We start from the raw sequence: 17,871 nt of genomic DNA, 5'->3' as shown, positions 1-17,871 counted from the left end.
TCATACTTGTCAGATTTTTTTTCTGTGCATATGTATAAAAGTAAGTAAAATGCATAAAATGTTTGGTCACAGGTGTTATAACTTTGGCTGCACACTGGATCGGTGGTTAGTACTGTCACCTCGCAGCTAGAAGATCCCCGGTTCGCGTCCCGGCCTGGGATCTTTCTGCATGGAGTTTGCATGTTCTCCCTCTGTATGTGTGGGTTCTCTCTGGGTACTCCTACTTCCTCACACAATCCAAAAATATGCAAAGGCTAATTTGTAATTCTAGATGTGAATATGAGTGTGATTGTTTGTCTCTATGTGTGGCCCAGCGACAGACTGTTACTTGTCCAGATGGCCCCCTGCCTTCGTTCCAAGTCAGCTGGGATACACTCCAGCCCTTTTTCCCTGACCTGGTTGTTGGTTGCCTCTGAGGTGGCTGGAGTTTAATGCTGCATTTCATCTTGATGTGTTGACCTTACTCACCACTACAAGTGAGCCTGTATCAAAGTCCCGAATCTAAACATGGCTCACCTCCTGTTGTTTTGCCACCACTGCTACAGTTCAGTTCTGGGTAGTTTATTTGATAGCAGTTTTACATCTGTTGCAGTGGAGCAGCCATTTTGTGCAGAGGCTAAGCTAATACTGATGTCCCCAGTGCTGGAGATGAGCACACTGAGACATTTTCTTTGCTGTGGGGATTGTTGTGTGACCACTGAAGCGCGTTAGAACCCTTGGAGCCTCCTCAGTAAGGTGATTCAGCTCACTTTCTTTACTTTTGTTTGCATTTTGTATGTTTGAATATTTAAAATATTCCGAAATGTGCTTTTGTTTATAAATATGTGAATATAGGCCTTTTAACTTTACTAAATAAAACTCAAATTTAATCCCCTTATTGCATAGTAAAGTTTCATTTCTAAAATCTTTTACCCTCCTAGTGGTACCAGTTTATAAATTTTTTACTGGGTTATTTCAATAAAATATTTGATAAATTAAGAGCATGTCACTGTCTTATTTCAGTGACTAGTTTGTGTGTCTTGTCAGTAGTTTTTCTACACTATGTTGATCGTTGTTACGGTAATCCTTCCTAGGTTGTAATTCCCCCAGAGGTTATATCCATGCTTGTTGATATAGTTCCTTCATTGTCATTTGCATTAAATAATAATGAGAGTAAGTGCAGAGACTCAGAATAACTTTTTGCAATCACTTCTCTTAAAATGTAATTTATTTGACAATTTACACAACAGAACAGACAGTGTTGTCTATATGCTTAGCTTTAATAAAAGAACTTAACACTTTATTGTGTGGTTACAGTATAAAATCTATAAGACAAATGTTTTGCAATTTTAAGTCAACATTTTCATTATTTCATAAGATCAGTTTAATAACTAACAAAACCTCTCCATTAAAACATAATGGGATAAATACACAAATGGAATAACTGCTTTCCTAAAGTTAAAGGACACAGACAAGTTGCTTGTTTACTGCTTCTCCTTTGGTTGGCTGAACGTTACAAACACCGTCCCTTCCTCTTTGGTGTTGCTCGACACTTTATCTTCAAAAGGGAGGCCAGATCTTCGCATTAATGGGGATGTCATGACTTCGTATCTGGTTGGACTCCCTACTACTTCGAACAGAGCAGCTGTTTTGCTGTCAGATTGTTTGGTGACAAATGTTGAAGTTACAGAAGAAACAAAAACATTGCCAAAGCCGTCAGTCTCCTCGTATGTTTCGCTGACGGTCTTTTTGCCGATCATTCCTGCTGGTTGCTCTGGAACAGTTTTCACCTCAAGCACACTGACTTTGCGTTGTGGACCATTTTTTGAAGACTCTGAAGCAGCAGAAACCTGATCACTGTTTGCATCATCTGTCTTTGGTTTGAAAGTTGACATGGTTGGCTTTGCTTGCTCAGTGGGCCTTCTGGCAGCAGAGCGAATGGAGATGAACGATGGGGAAGACTGGGAGGATGACTGTCTAATAAGCGGCTTATTGCTCACTTGTCTGGGCCCGTCTTTTTTGGAAAAGGTTGAATCCAAATCTGTTTGGAGATTTGCATCAGTCGTCTCTTTGTTTTGACCTGATTTGGCCTTGCTGGACACAATACTGATCTTCCTGATGTTGTTGGCGGGTTGAAGGTTTTGCTCAGATTTTAAAGATTCATCAAACAGCCCCGACAGCCCTGCAATGTCTGCCTCAGATTTCAGATTAGAAACAGAGTACAAAGCCTTTTTAATCGTTTCTTCAATTTCAAGCAGTTTTGTTAAAGTCTGTTCCTTCAGATTCATTATTTCCTTGCTTGCCTTTTCCAGATCTTCAAATGCAGTCTCCACTGAGGAGATGCTCTCAAGATCATCATCTTGTGTTTCTATTTCAACTTTCTTTTTCTCCATTTTGCTTTGCTTAGCTTTTCGACTTGGTGTAGCCACCCAAGCAGGGACGTTCTCGTACAACGTCTTCAGGCAGCTGGCATCTACGCTGCTGCTCTCGCCTTCGATTTCTTGCACCTGAGACAGGATTCCTTTGAGTTCCTCTCGTTTCCTTAAATTTTCAAAGATTTCCATTGCCGCCTTCACATTTCCCTTCATGATCTCCTCCTTGTGGACAGAAAGTCTTTGTCGTCTTTCGTCCTCTGTCTCCCTTACTTTCTTCTCTCTTAAAACAACTTTATCCTCAGGCTCGTGTTTCTTTTCATTGAGGTGATCTTGCTGCATAAAACTCACATCAGTTGAGGTGTTACTCTCTGATGTTTGCACTTCAGTCTTGTTGTGTTGATTTTTGGAAGGTTTGAGATGTGGTTTGTTGTCAGTTTTTTTATGGTCATTGACATTATCATTTGTGACTTTTACCTTCTTGGACAACGAAGCTCTTTTGTCCAATGCCTCGCTGTCCTTTCTTTCAAAGTTCTGCAGAGCTGCCCGCAAGCTTGAATTCATTTCGTGTTTACCTTCTTCTGCATAACTCTTCATGCACATCTGTATCTCCTCAGCTGCATTGATTTTCTTGATCTCATTTCTCTCTCTTTCCACATCATTGCTGTTGATCAGTTGGCAGTCTGATTTGCTCCCTGTAAGTGGTGCTGTTTTCTTCATGTTTTCCTGAGCCACTAGTAGATGTTCATTGGTTTGGTTTGATTCTTGCACTGCTTCCTCAATACATTTTCTGTGGTTTGTTTCATGTAAGTTCTCTTTACTGATTTTGCCATGTGTTGTAGTTTCTTGTTGCTTATCTATAGACAGTGAAGGAAACTGTTTTGGAGGAATCACTGCACTTTTTACATTGTCTTTAATAGGGTGAGCAACTTCAAGAGAAGGGCTTGGCAACGTTTTTGATTCTTCCACAACTACTGATTTTGTCCACTGTGGCTTCGGTGGTAAAGCTGGTTTCTGCTCCTGTGATTTCTCAGTCTTTGGACAGAGTAGAGGTGGATTTCCATTTTCAGAGCTGGGTGATTTATAGTTTCCATTTGCTACAGGGTTGGGAGTTGGATTCTTTGTTGTAATGGATGGCTGTCCTTCACAGGTTACTGAAATTGAAGGAGATAATTTTGTGTCAGATGGAGGCACAGACACCACAACACACTGCTTGTGAACAGTCTTGCTCCTCTCTGAACAAGCTCTGCCTGAATTCCTGTATATCATTGCAGCTTTATAGTCTCCTTTGGATACATTTACGCTAGACTTCTCAAGAGATTCCAGAGCCAATTGCACATTTCCTCTTACAATATTCTCTTTATCTAAGAGCTTCTGCTCTGTGGCTGCATTCTGCAGAGACCTAATGGCTGCCTTCACATCTCCTCTTATAGCTTCTTCTGCCTCATCTTCAGTTGTATGACCATTAAACTCACATCCCACAAAAGGTGTATGTGATTCTGGGGCACAATTACTGATTACAACTGCATTTTGCTGACAAGCTTCAAAGGAAACATGGCTTTTCTGATCTCTCTGTGCATCACTGACCTTTGGAAAAGTCCTGATTTGCTGGCATCTGGTGGAGGATGAGCATGCAGACTGTGTCACTCTTGAAGAACTTTCCTCTTGTGCTGACACATTCAGGTTGTATATTTTTCCAGGAACAACAACCTCCCGATCCACATGCATGCTTTGCATCTTCGCCATTTCTAGAGACTTTTTAGCTGCTTTCACGTCTCCAGATATAATGACCTCTTTCTGTGCTTGGTTTCCTTCAATTTCTGGACCTTGAGCTGACAAGTCCATGTCATAGATAGTTCCAGGTGTAAAGACTTCTCGCTCCACGCACATGCTCTGTTGCTTCGCACGTTCTAATGACTGCATTGTTGCCTTGATGTCTCCGGCCACAATCTCCTCTTTTTCAACAAACACAGGTTGCTTTACTGAAAGTTGTTGCTTTGCTGATGAGATATCTCCAGGGATTATTTCTTCCTTTGGCATAGAGTTGTCAATGTTGACAGAACATTCTGATGAAAAAACTTTCTTGGTGTTCTTCACATCTCCTGGCAGAACATCAGAAATGGTTCGTTCCACCTGCTCTTTTTGCTGGCAGAGGCTTCTTTTTGCTTCCCTCACACCACCTTGCACTGTTTCAATCTGCTCTTTGGCCAAATAGCTGTGATCAACTTCATCTTCTGTCTCAGCGTGAAGACTCTTCAGGTAATGCAGCTCTCCTTTCTCAATGCAGCTTTTGTACAGATTGACGTTTCCCTTCTCGTTTTCGTCCACTCTACATAATGTTGCAGTCCTCTGACTGTTGGCAGTAGCTAACAGGTTTCCAATTGTTGACTTTACATCTCCCCTCTCTGACAGGTGACTCTCAGTTTTCATCTCATAACTACAGATGAGCGAATAAACGGACATCTGCGCATGTCCCTCTGCAGTCTCTTGCATCACGATTCCCTTTTTGAAGTTCTTATCTTGAACAAGCAGGTCATCGATCATCTGGGCAATGTTTTGTATTCTTTGATCTCTCTCGATGTCGATGGTGGTGCTTGACTGGAAGACTGGAAGCTCAACTACTGTTGTGTTAACTTTGCCTTTTTCAGTTTCTCTCAGAAGCGTAACTTGTGGATTGAGGGTTGGTTTGAGTAACAGTTGCAGCATGATGTTCCTGATGTTACCCCCAACAACCTCCTCTTTCTGGATTTGCACACCTTGATTGCCTTCAAGCAGATATTTTGCCATGTTGACATTCCTGCTCTCATTTGCTTCAATAATGATGCCACTTGAGTGAATAAAAGTCATTTCATGCAAAGAGGAAAGTGTGTCAGCAGCGCTGTTGGCAGTGATTTTGTCCAGTGGAGTGGTTTCAAACAGCCAGGTGGTGCACTTCACGTCAGCTTTTGGTATCTCCTCAACACCTTGCACTGAGGTATTTGCAGGGTCTTTGATCTTGTCCAAAGGCTGCGATTCAAATAGCCAGGTGCAGCGTTTCACATCTCCCTTCTGGTTGTCTTCCCTGTGGACTGTTTTCACTGGATTCTGCTCCTGAGGTTCCCCTTTCAGACTGCCAATGCTCTGATTCTCAAAGAGCCATGTGGAGGTCCTGACATCACCACGCTGGACATCAGTGACGCTAACCATTCGCACAAACTTATTGCTTGACTGCTCAGATTCAAAAATCTGTTTATTCAGCTGCACATTGGTGCTGCCAAAGTCTTCAGTGACGGTAACAGTGGGCTCTTCTCGGCTGGTGAAGGAGTCCAAAGGTTGTGTCTCAAACTTCCATCTGGCTGACTTAACATCTCCTTTCTTGACATCTTCTTGGGTGACCGCTCGGATGACATAAACTTCATTCTCTGCCTTGATAGCATCGAGTGGTTTTGTCTCAAACATCCATCTTGCTCCTCTTACGTCACCACTCTTTACCTCTTGTTTCTTTACAGTTGTGACTTCATGAAACAGGCCCTCTTTGTCTCTGATGGCGTACAGTGGCAGCGACTCAAACATCATCGTGCTTGACTTCACGTCGACATTGATCGCAGGTTGTTCCACAGAGACTGACTGATGCTCAAGTGGTTCGTCATGGATTTTGTCCAGTGATGAGGTTTCAAATATGAACTTTTTGTTTTGTACATCACCACTCTCTAGACCTCCAATTCTCTCCACATTTGTTTCCTCATTGTCCTCATTGATCTTGTTCATGGGACAGTTCTCAAACATCCAAGTAAATTTATGGACCGAACCCTTTTCGATCTGTTCATCTTGGTTCTGCTCAGCTGATGTTGCCATCATTTCTAATCCTATTTCATCAAGGGATTGGGATTCAAATAGTTCTTTGACTCGCGAGACATCTCCTGACTGAAAATTGACCTGACTGATGCATCTTAGATCTTGTTCTACTTTTGAATCCCTGCTTATTTTATCCAAGGTTTCTGTTTCAAAAAGATGTTTGACTGTTTGAACACCGACCTCTGATTTGACAGAATCCTGTGTGGTGCTGCACAGCTTCAGACTGTACTCATCGCCATCTTTGATGCTGTCGAGAGGCTGTGATTCAAAAAGCCAAGTAATAGACTTGACATCGGTATTGTCAATCACCTCTTTTTCTTTCATTTTTTCAGATTTGTCATACAAAATGTCCATTGGTTGTGTCTCAAATAACCATTTACAAGTCTTGACGTCACCTTTACGCTGCTCCTCCTCCAATGAAGAACTTTGCTCGGTCTGATTGAACTTTGAATGGATCCCATCAATTGTCTGGGTTTCAAAAAGCCACTTTGCCATCTTGACATCACCCATGCTGTCCTCCTGTCTGGTGATACCTTTGATTATTTCTACATTTTCTTTTCCTTCTGCCAACTGGTCCAAAGGCTTGGTCTCAAACATCCACTTATAGTTTTTGACTTGCCCTTTGACGAATTCCTCTCGGCTGACTGTTGTAACCTTGTGGAGGTTTCCAGAGCTGTCCTTTATTGCATATAGAGGAGTTATCTCAAACATTGCTTTGTTACCTTTTACATCTCCAGCTGTAATAGTGTTTTCCTTCTTGGTAATCTCCTCATCAGAATGAGCAATTTTGCTCAAAGGAATTGTTTCAAAAAGTTGTTTGAATCCTTTAACATCACCCTTTTCAATCTCTTGCTCTCTAAATGAGGTGTTCTTTTGAATGCTGCAACTCTCAAATATTTCTTTTTTGCCTTTTACTTCTCCTTGTTCTTCAGCTGAAAGGGTAATTTTCTTCAGGTGCCCAACTTCATAGCTGTCACTAAGAGTCTCCACTGGCTGAGTTTCAAACAGCCACAGAGAAGTCTTGACATCTCCTCCAATGATTTCCTCCTTTTCCACAGACTTTTCTGCAGAATCTCCTTTTACTTTTGCCAATGGTTGCATCTCAAAGAGCTTCCTTTTGTTGCTGACATCAGCCTCCCCTGAAGTTCCTTCAAACTTGTCCACTCCCCCAACCTCTTGTATCGTGTCAAATGGCTGAGTTTCAAACATCCACCTCTTTCGGTCAACACCTCCTCTGTGCCCCTCCTCCAGAGATATACCCCGAATAATTTTCACTCCATCAGTTCCCTTATTAATCAGGTCCAAAGGCTGAGTTTCAAAAAGCCACCGGGCAGTGCTGATGCTGCTACTGTTGATCTCCTCCCTGCAGATATTTTTAATCTCATGGATATTACCGCTATTGTCCCTGATGGCACAGCCAGGTTCTGTCTGGAAGAGTTTCACTGTCTTCTGGACATCTCCTTTCTGCTCCTGAAGCTCAGATCTCAGTTTCAGGAAGCTGTGGTCTTCAATGGAATTACAGCGTCCCAAGTCACTCAGTGTTTTAGACTCAAACAGCAGTCGAGTCCCGCTTACATCTCCGGGCTGGATGGGTTCTTTTAGCACTGCCTCAACCAGTTCGCTCTCTTCTCTTTTTGATTTGTTCAGGGAATCTAAAGGCAGGGTTTCAAACAACCATGTTGATGTTCTCACATCCCCTCTGACAGAAGTCTGTCTTTGAGCAGACATTTGTTGGGTGCTGTCGATGTGCTCAAACATTGAGGAGGTGCTTCTGACATCTCCACCCTTTAACTCCTCATTATCCAGCAGCTTCTTAGTTGCATGAGGATCTCCAATATTGTCCAGAGTCCAGTTCTCAAAGATCCACCTCATGGACTGCACTTCTCCCTGATAGGCTGCATCTCCTGCTTGAGTGTTTTGCGACTGCACTGCCTTCATTATCTCATCGTCCACCGCATCGTCGAGATTTGCCCGGAGGTCTGGGTGGATGTGTTTGAAAAGCCTCTTCAGTTCAGTCTTCTGCCGCTGCTGATAGAACATTGAGAAGGTTTCTTTCGGTGGAGGGACTGGAAGGCTACTTTGAGCTAAGGGCCCTTCATAGTCAAGGGGTCTCGGTGGCACAGGAGGAGGTGGGGGGAGAGGCAAGTCATCTTCATCATGAGGGGATTGTGAAACTGTGACTTTTCTGGCGGCATCTGCCATCTTGGAAAAACAGAAAGGAATAACATTATCAGGATCTAGTCATCAAAAAACAGCATTACTTAAGATACATGCAAATATTAGAATGGCATGCATTTAACGAGAAAAGCTATACTTTACCTTGCCTCTATGAGCACTTGATGTTTTTCACTGCAAACCATCCTCTGTCACACCAGGGTTAACAAACACCGCACAGCTGTTAGTAGGCAGACGTCACACAGACACATAGTCTAATTGTCAGTGCAGGTAGCTGCTTTTATTGTTATATTTCGGTATTTTCTTCTCTTTAGGTTGGACGTGTGAATCATAGCGTACGCAAAGTGCAGTTTGTAATTAACTGGCTGGGAAATATGTTTTAGATTTTCCTGTTGGTTCAGGTCAAAAATGACATCAATAGGGCACAGTGTTAAATCTACATTAAAGCTGCAGAAGGAAGAAATCTGGAAAAGGCGAAAGAATATATAAGCATATGCTTCGAATGTGCAAACTCTGTCAAGCCAAAACTCAGTATTCACTTGTGCTTTTCATCTGATTCAGAGCCTGTTCTCCTGAATGGATGTCCTCCAATAATCATATTCTACCATGACATCTTATGCTGTTTGCTAATGTTACTGATACTCTCTCATTACAATTATCTGAAGTCTCGGTCATGGATTAGATTTTTTAAAGCCTGAAAATGGATGAAGTGTAGAGGTTTCCTCTCATACAACTTAAATTACAACATGTTGAAAGGTTAATGTGGAATTTATGCTCAGTGACACGATAAGCATATTGCCTATCCCAACGTTAATTACTTTTCTGACCACTTAGGGGCAGTATAAACAAAAGTTAACTCAACATTGATACATTATTACATTTTCTCATAAAAAGCCACTGAGATTTTCATTCTCAGATTTTGCAAATAATTTACAATGCTAACAGTAGTCTGAGAAGCCACCACAGCAGCATCTCTACTCCTGTCCTCTTTATGGTCCTTTTCTCTCTGTTTTAAAGAACACTGCTGCCTGTCACCCTGGACAGGTCACCAGTCTGTCACAGGGCTACATATACAGACAAACAATAACACTCACATTCACACCTACGGGCAATTTAAAATCACCAATTAGCCTCAATGTGTTTTTGGACTGTGGGAGGAATACGGAGTACCTGGAGAAAACCCACACATGTACAGGGGAGCATGCAAACTCAACACAGAAAGATCACAGGTCGAGACATGAACCAGGGGATCTTCTCAATGTGCAGCCCTATTTAGAAATCTCAAATCTGTGACTGTGTTGTTTTTGGTTGTTCTGAGCTTCTTTTGTCTTAATGTCAAAGTGATTTTTTGTTACTCCCATGTTTCTCCTTAGCTTTTGAGGTTTTAGTGTGTCATTCGTTTTGCAAGCAGTGACTGAAATCCACAGCACACAACAACAACAAACCACATTTTGATATAAATAGAGCCAAATTAACTTCACAATACCTTACTGGTTTTCACTTTAGTTGCTGGTGCGGCAATGAATTCCTGTTGAACGATAGAAAAGGGTTATGTCAGTCAGCTTGGATCCCAGACAGCATTATTTTCAGTAAATACTGGCACTGTGTTACACATATTTAAAGTATGCAGGAGATGTATTGTGAAATTGCTGCCATTGTGGCAGAGAACAGTGGTGGTTCCCTATTGAAGCCCTCGGCCTCAGAGTGTGGGAGGAATGAGAAGCATTTTAGGAACTCACTGGCTGAGTTGAGCCTCCTGTGGAGTCAGTAGCTGCTGCTCTGGACAGATAGAGAGCTGATCTGTCTCTCACTGAGGAGGACGTGGATATCTTGTCTCTGGCTGGTCTTGTTGGGGAGCCCCCCTTGGTCAGTGATGAACTATATTTGTCATCTGCAGCAGAAAACCAAAAAGAAAAACCCACTCAAATTCATTCCAAATTCATGTAGGTTCTTCAGAATAGGACAACAGCATTGGGATCGGTTCACTAGTACTAGTTGAAATCAGCTGACACACATAAAAGTAGGACTCCAGCAAGCAAAGCGGAGTGTGTTTAATGTCAGCAACAAGTTTAGTGATAACACTGTGTCTGTATTTTTAGTTCTGTTCATTGTGTGTATTTATAGTGAGAATGGAATCCTTCTTATCACTGCTGCAGCTTCCTGTGGAACCGATTTCATTTACATCCAGGAACGAAACCACACTTAACACATTTTAGTGAAGAAAAACAAACAAGCTGATATATTAAGGTTTTGATCCTGGCAGCCGACAAGACAAATAGGCCCACACAGCCGGCAGCCAGACCGCATGCCACGGACTGACCATGACGCCGAAGAAGGAAAAAAAAAAAACAGCAACTGCTAGCTCAGCTGGAGTGTCACAGATTGTTTGCACATTGTTTGCATGAGCTGTCCACCATCAAACCATCAACACCTGACCAAAGGAATGCAACTGCCTGACCCCATAAAAAACAAGGAAATGATCCCAATATTCCACCTCAAGCCTTACTCTTTCCTGCGATAGGGCAGTTTCTGACTGATTACAACAAATACCCTCAGTGTTTCAGATAAAAACAGCTCCATAATATGAATAAAATACACAGTGCATGTGATAACTTCAGAGAATATTTCAACAACAACAGCATAGTGAACAATATGTTCAGAGGTCAACAGCACAGAGTGCTGCTCAGGCCATCCAGCTGTAACTAATGGCCAGATTTAAACACACCTCCTCTTTTCACAAACTAAGCCCTCGCGGGACAAAAGGATGGACCAGCAAGCTGGCGCCTCTCACGAGTCTGGACTTAAAGCATTTTCATAGATGGGTGAGCAGACAGAATGAAGCAACCGAGCGCCATGCGTGTCCTGTTGAGGTCCTCACCCACTAAACCCAGAGGTCACTTGTCATCACCTGTGTGTTCACACTTGTATCACTAGCTGGTGAAGTACTGATTTACTCGTTAAAGGGATTCAAAGACATTCAGCTTTATTCACTTTTTTCGAATCGAGAATCTCTTTTGGTGATTCTCACACGGTCAGGGCAGTTTCCGCTGACATGTCTTTGATCCGGCTTCATTCTCAAGGAATAAAAGGAGCTATTAGCGGCACAGTAATGGGAGGGCGTTTTGGGCGGCTGGCAGCTGTACAAATGGCGGTGAAGTGCAGTTGGTATTTGTTCTTCACCACCACCACCACCTTCACCACCTTCAGCTGTTGGCGATTGTAGCCACATTCACAGACTGAAACAAAAACCAGCATGCCAGAAGAACGCTCCCAGTGGAGGGCTTCAGACCTCCCAAACAGCAATGAGTATCACACCAGACAACAAAATTAAACTTTTCTATTCCCTTTTACAATAGATTAACTTATTCTTAGAGTTATTCATCATGATGCTGATGACAGAAAGAAGGAAACCATTTGAGCATCTGATTGATGGTGATCTCTGACCTCCCATTCCAGACATTTCTAAGGATAAGGGACTGAAAATAGATAGCCGCTTAAGAGTAAATGAACATGCCAATGAAATAGTCATAACACTTCAGTTTGTGACCATTAAAGCTCATAAGGAGGCAAGAGCAAAATGGAATGTCATTATTCATGTTAAAGTTAATAATCTCAAACATACAAAAAGGCGACACACAGGCACAGTGTTAAACTTAATATTGTGAATCCCATCTGGCTGAAAGAAAGTAAATTCATTCTGCTTTTCTAACACATTAAGGCCAAAAATAGAGTGCTGTAACATCAAACAGCTTCATTATGACACAGCAGGATTGTAATTCTACATCAGCCACACATCCTCGTTGTTGAATGAAGTTAATATCTACTTACTAAAGTAGCATCCGGCGTTGTTCTGCCTGTCACTTCCCTGTGTGTCTCTGCTGTGTTGGACTCTGGAGGCCTCTGTGATGTGAGCTGCAGCTCGTCTCACTGTGACTGAACTCTTTCTAGTCCTGTGGCCTTGGTGACAGCTGATTTTTATCAGGTCCCGCTGTCCCAGTGGAAGACTTGCGGTTATTTTGGGATGGTGGGCTGGCTGCTGCTACTCGACTGAGTCAAACACCTCTGTTAGTCACTGGAGGACTGGGGCTCCCCTCCACCTCCCATTCCCAAAGCTACATTGTCACCCACTATAACGGGCGCTGGGTGGGACCAATAGTATGTGTGTCAGTGGGAGTATTGTGGGCAGCGTAATAGAAAAAACACGGGAAGGTCCTATTTTGGTAACACGGTGCTCTAACAACATTTCTACAGATACTATTTCCTATTAATATGTCACATAATATTCTTTGACGCCATTTCATAGCTGAAATGTTTAAATAATTTAGCTTTATTTTGGATACTGTGCTCATACACTCACACCAGAAGATAAAAACGTCACCATGATAAAGCAATATCAGTTCCTGGACTCGGAGACGTCTCACCTCACAGGGCCAAGGTCTGCGCCACGGTCAAAGCCGTCAGACGGCCTATCTTTAAGCATGTGTGCCCAACACATAGTTATGCTTTTACACCACTACATCCTTGTCTTTATTTAGCTTTTTTTCCTCCCACCACCAAACAGCAACATGAGTTACTGCTTCCCAAACTCTGTCAGGATCCAAATGGTGACGCTTCTGAGCGCTACAAGCCTTGATCCCGACATGTTTGCTCTCGAGAAACTTAATATAGATTCATGTGATATGCTGGATATGTGGGGATGTTGAATGTGCCTGCTGTCATATTTCAGTAGGTCAATACTTAAAGTGAGGACAGCTCATTGTAAACTGAGTCCCCAAAATATAAGCTTCTTGGCTCTGAAAGGAGCCTGGCGCTGATCTCATCTGACCTCATAGATGTCACCGACTATAAACATGAAATGAATGCCTCTGCTCACCGTGTGTGCGCTTAGATGTTCTGTCGTAACGCTCTGGGAGTCCATTCATTGGCTTTCCTCCATCCAGCTGGGTGGCGCTCTGTGGAACAACAACGTGTAAAGTTAGAACAACAACACTGGTTTTAGATTTTAATGATTCTTTTCCATTTTTTACTTGGTCTGTTTGAGTAAGTGGGGCTGCCAAGACTTTACCCTTGTGTTGTCCTGTGGGTCAAAATTGACCCATTTTAAAGTTTGAAAATGTGGAGAAAAAAAAATCATAGTGAAACTTCTGATGTCCACATTTTCAACATTTTTGGAAAATCTTTGAACGTTTTTTGGTGGAAAAAAAGAAATGTTAAAAATGTTCCTTAAGAACATTCACATAAAAAAATCAACCAAAATCCAGCGAATTTCGCTGGATTTTGGTTGATTTTTATGTGAATGTTCTTAAAGAAAATATTAGAAATTTTACTGATGTATATGTAATCACTTTAGATATTTTTAGAATTTGTTTGGAAGATTTTTACTAATTTTTTGAAAATATTTACTAGAATTTTCTTGCCAAATTTTGGGGATTTTCTTGAAATAAAACTTTTAAGGGAAACTTTTAAGGAATTATTGGGATTTTCTTCCTAAAGATTTGCAAATTTGGGCAACTTTTTTGCTGAATTTTTTAGATTTTTTTTCAGACAAGGAAGCAATATTTCTTGGTGCCCATGAAGAAGGACAACAGGAGGGTTGATATCTTGTTGTTAACTGGCAATTATGTGAGAATGCATCCGAGGCAATGTTGTGAGAAACACAGGAGTAATGTAATCTGCAGTGTAACAAATCACATTCCACAGAGAGAAAATACGTCTACAGATAAGTTATTTCTGTGAAATACGTTATTTTTTTGAGTAACAATGGCAATTCTTGTTCTGGTTTCTCAACAGAGCTCGTGTTGGTGCTCACATACCTGAGGGGCTGTGTGCTTTGGAGGAGTGTTGTGACGTCTCCCGTCCTCCAGGTGGCAGTCTCTCCCTGTGTTATTGGAGTTGAGCCCAGGGCTGCTGCTGTAGTTCTGCTGCAGGTTGGCTTTGGACTCAAACAGAGCACACAGAGCTCTGGTGCTGGAAGTCTGCCTCTGAGGTAAGAAGTCCATGGAGCGACTCCTGGACAGATTAGAGCTTCTTCTCGACCCCCAGAGGGAATCCTTTTCTCTGCCATCCACACAGCTCTCTGCAAGCTGAGGACAGGAGGGGATTTTAGGCTGTTTTTCAGGTTTATTAATAGTTTTCAGACTGAATTGGTAAATCAGACATAGCGTACTACCTCAGCTTTTTGCTCTGCTCTGTCATAACTCCTCAGGTCAGCACAGCTTTGGTAACTGTTGGAACAAATTTATAGAGAACTGAATTAGAAATGACCCCAGCTTCGTTCTAGTGAGAAGCTTTGAGTGTAAATGTGTGTGAATGAATGCATTTGAAGCAGGGCATCACAGGAAAAGACCAATGACACTCACTTAGCTTGTAAATGTACATAATGTGTACTTTAAATATGTATATACACTGATCAGCCACAACATTATGACCACTGACGGGTGAAGTGAATAACGTCGATCATCTTGTTCTAATGCAACGTTCTGCTGGGAAACCTTGAGTCCTGACATTCATGAGGATGTTTGACATGTACCACCCACCTGAACATTGCAAGTCAAGCAACCCCCCAGGCAACAGCAGTCCTTGATGCCAGTCGCCACCCTCAGCAGGACAATGCACCCCGACCCACCACAAGTATTGCTTAGGAGTGGCCCAGGGAACACAACAGAGCTAAGCTGTTCACCCAGGTTCCACACTCCTCAGATCCAAATCTTATTGAGCATCTGTGGGATGTGCCAGGATAAGCCTGATCGAGGTAGGTCCATCCTGCAACCTACAGGACCCACAGAATTCACTGCCACCATCTCCCCAGAGGTTTTATGTCCATACCCCACTGGCTCAGAGGGGTTTTAGCAGCATAAAGGAGACGAGTACAATATTAGGCAGGTGGTCATGATGTTATGCCTGATCTTTGTATACATGTATGTTGTGTTGAACTTACTGTTGCACCAGCTCAGAGACAGATTTTCTCTCCCAGCGGGTTGAAGACGGCCGGACCCACGACCTCTCCTGAGCATCAGAAAGACTCTTCAGGGACTGAGTCCTCCTCAGGCCAAATGTCTCCATCACAGTCCCTCTAACAGCAGCTGCAATAAGGTAGCAATATAGGATTTATGGCCCTAAAAGTCAAGAGTGGAAAAATATTCAGATCCTTAACCCTGTAAGACCCAAATATAGAAAGAAAAAAATTGCAAAAAAAAAAGAATAAAAATAATCAATTAATAAGTGTTGGACTGTTTGTGACCATTATATATGCACAGTTACAGGAGACAAATATGAATGTTTATTAGATCATTAAAGGGAAAGGCGTGAGAGAATAAACAAACTTCAAAAAAACTGATCTGTTTTCAATTTTAGGGCTTTCTCTCTAATCTGTGAACAATTATTTAATTTTTTTGGGATGTTTAGAGGGAAAAAAGAGCAGTTAACTCACAGACATCTGAACTGTGACCTCGAACACACCACGTTTTTGTAAGACAGAAACCAAAAAAGTTGGAAACCACTGCTTTAATCTCTGATGTTGATTTTGAAAGCTTGTCACATCAGTTGTGCAAAATCTTCACTTTGTAAGTCGCTACAGCTGTCTTAAATGTAGTTGAGGATAAAGTACAATATTTCCTTCTAAATTGTAGGGGAGTAAAAGTATAAAGAAGCATAAAATGGAAATACTTTAGTCAAGTACAAGTATCTCAAAATGCCACTTAGCTGCAGAACTTATATAAATGTTCTTTGTAACTTTCCGCCACAGATGAATTTCCATCATTATTCTTATAAAAGTATTATAATTCTGATTATGTTGCACACATAATACAACCCATTAATCCTTTTATTTCATTCAGCCTTAACATCTAAAAATCGGTCAAAACTAAATCTGAAATCATCAAAAATCCAAGTATACAGCTGAGGCTTAGCGTCATCCGAGTTATTATGTAACCCACTGTGACACTGGCAGTCATCTGACTCTGTTAATGTTTCTGAACTCCTGCACTCAGACAGCAAACCCAAATTTAAGCCTCAAGATGACTGTATGCTATTATACACTCAGTAAATGATTCTAATGTTGCTAAAAATCATGCAACACTCTCAAGAAAGGAATAAAAACACATTTTAATCTCAGACTGAGAAATTTATGTTCACTTTTATGTTCTATAAAACTCACATAAAACCTGTGCAAATCTGTAAACTACAAAATGCAACGTAGTCGAAACATTATTATTGCACATAAAGTGTTCTGTTTGCCAAAGCCGGTGAATATTCAGCTTCTTACCTGAAGAGAAGAAGAAGAAGAAGAAGTTACCTGTGCATCTCTGTCTTCCTGCCTGACTTGTGGTTTAGGAGCATCTCTCACAAGACACAGCAATTTCCAGTGGCCAAAGTCCTTGAACACCTTGTGATTCAAAGCTTCCGGAGGAGATTTACCACCATAACTGCCCCCTGATAAATTTCTCTGATGCATCAACTGCAATTCAAAAAGCAAGTAGCAATAGCTCCATTTTCCAATTTTATTTGTCTTTATTATGCAAAAAACATCACCAAAATACATCCTCCACATCTGTCTTTCTCCATAACTTGATGAAAATAGTTCCGTTTGGTATTTAAATGCTAATGACAGTGCTGACAGTGTGAGGCCTTACAAACCACTGAGAAACCAGACCTGTGTGCACTATGACAGCTGCTCCAGTCAGATGTCGGTGTTGAAATGCCCGACATAGCTGCCCTGTTACTGTATCCCACGCCAAAACTCAGAGCAGCAGCATTTTATCTGCACCTCACATGTTTAGCCCGTCGTTTTACTGCTGCAGCCGTAGTCGTATTCATTCATGCCGTCATTCCTCAGTGTGCTTGAACAGATGATAATGAGATAAGTTGCTACCGCCGTTCTGCTGATAAAGAACACAACAAGCAGCAGAAAAGCTGACAGTGCATGTGGATAGACGTTGTGCTCGTTTTCTGTTGATGATTACAGTCTGCTGGTGCTCAAAAGGTGGAGTTACAATTCTACCAAACTGTTTTTATCCCACTAGGTCTAAGGGAAATTTTTTACAGGCAATGTATCATAAAGTTTACAATTTCATAATGTGCAGGCTAACATTCACAGCTGTTCTTTACTGTGTGGAGAAAAATGTGTCCACAGCTAACTAAATATATGTTACGTTGTTGCTACCATGGCCTTGTAGATTTTTTTAAATATATATTTAGCTGATTATTTATGTTAGAATAAAATGAGGTAAACTTTCATAACCATTTTCAGCTCAAAGTTATCACATCAGTTGTGTTGTTCGTAATTGTTCTTTGTGTACGTAGGAAAGTTAAAGCTGCTAAAATCTTATTTTTAATTAATTTTTTATTTAAAAAAAATAAAACTTTTGAGGGAAACTTTTCAGGAATTTTCTTCCTGAAGATTTTGCAAATTTTTATAAATTTGGGGAATTTTTTTCTGAATTTTTGGACTTTTTTCAGACAAGGGAACAACATTTTTTGGTAAGAACAACACGAGGGTTAAGTTCCAGTTTAA

At 41.5% G+C, this 17,871-nt stretch overlaps 2 protein-coding genes across 6 annotated transcripts in view; one reads left to right on the top strand and one right to left on the bottom strand.

Annotated features, from left to right (window-relative positions):
* LOC110947774 (solute carrier family 22 member 13-like) overlaps positions 1-15,574 on the top strand; it is a 46,026-nt gene extending 30,452 nt beyond the window's left edge. For 4 of the 5 annotated variants that reach the window (XM_051953506.1, XM_051953507.1, XM_051953505.1 and 1 more), the window contains exon 10: positions 14,151-15,443. In XM_051953506.1, the coding sequence (XP_051809466.1) occupies positions 14,151-14,256 (106 nt within the window). In that variant the 3' untranslated portion in view covers positions 14,257-15,443. Of the gene's footprint in view, positions 1-14,150 lie in introns of all 5 variants that reach the window. The other variant, XR_007944310.1, reaches the window with a different exon arrangement.
* On the bottom strand, positions 1,323-8,387 carry xirp1 (xin actin binding repeat containing 1). Its single transcript, XM_051953491.1, has 2 exons — positions 2,736-8,387; positions 1,323-2,651 (listed from the first exon to the last, which is right to left on the bottom strand). The coding sequence occupies exons 1-2, from the start codon at positions 8,385-8,387 to the stop codon at positions 1,464-1,466; spliced, it is 6,840 nt and encodes a 2,279-aa protein (XP_051809451.1). The 3' UTR covers positions 1,323-1,463.
* Positions 15,575-17,871: the final 2,297 nt, after the last annotated feature.

This window comes from Acanthochromis polyacanthus, chromosome 9 (genome assembly GCF_021347895.1).
Source record: "Acanthochromis polyacanthus isolate Apoly-LR-REF ecotype Palm Island chromosome 9, KAUST_Apoly_ChrSc, whole genome shotgun sequence".
Lineage (NCBI taxonomy): Eukaryota > Metazoa > Chordata > Actinopteri > Pomacentridae > Acanthochromis > Acanthochromis polyacanthus.
Note: the sequence above shows the minus strand (reverse complement) of the source record. Positions and strands in the feature narration are given on the sequence as shown.

Coding starts and splice junctions, on each gene's coding strand:
- xirp1 (XM_051953491.1), bottom strand. CDS start 8,387: ATGGCAGATGCCGCCAGAAAAGTCACAGTTTCACAATCCCCTCATGAT. Junction 2,652..2,735: donor ATCAACACAACAAGACTGAA/GTGCAAACATCA, acceptor CACGAGCCTGAG/GATAAAGTTGTTTTAAGAGA.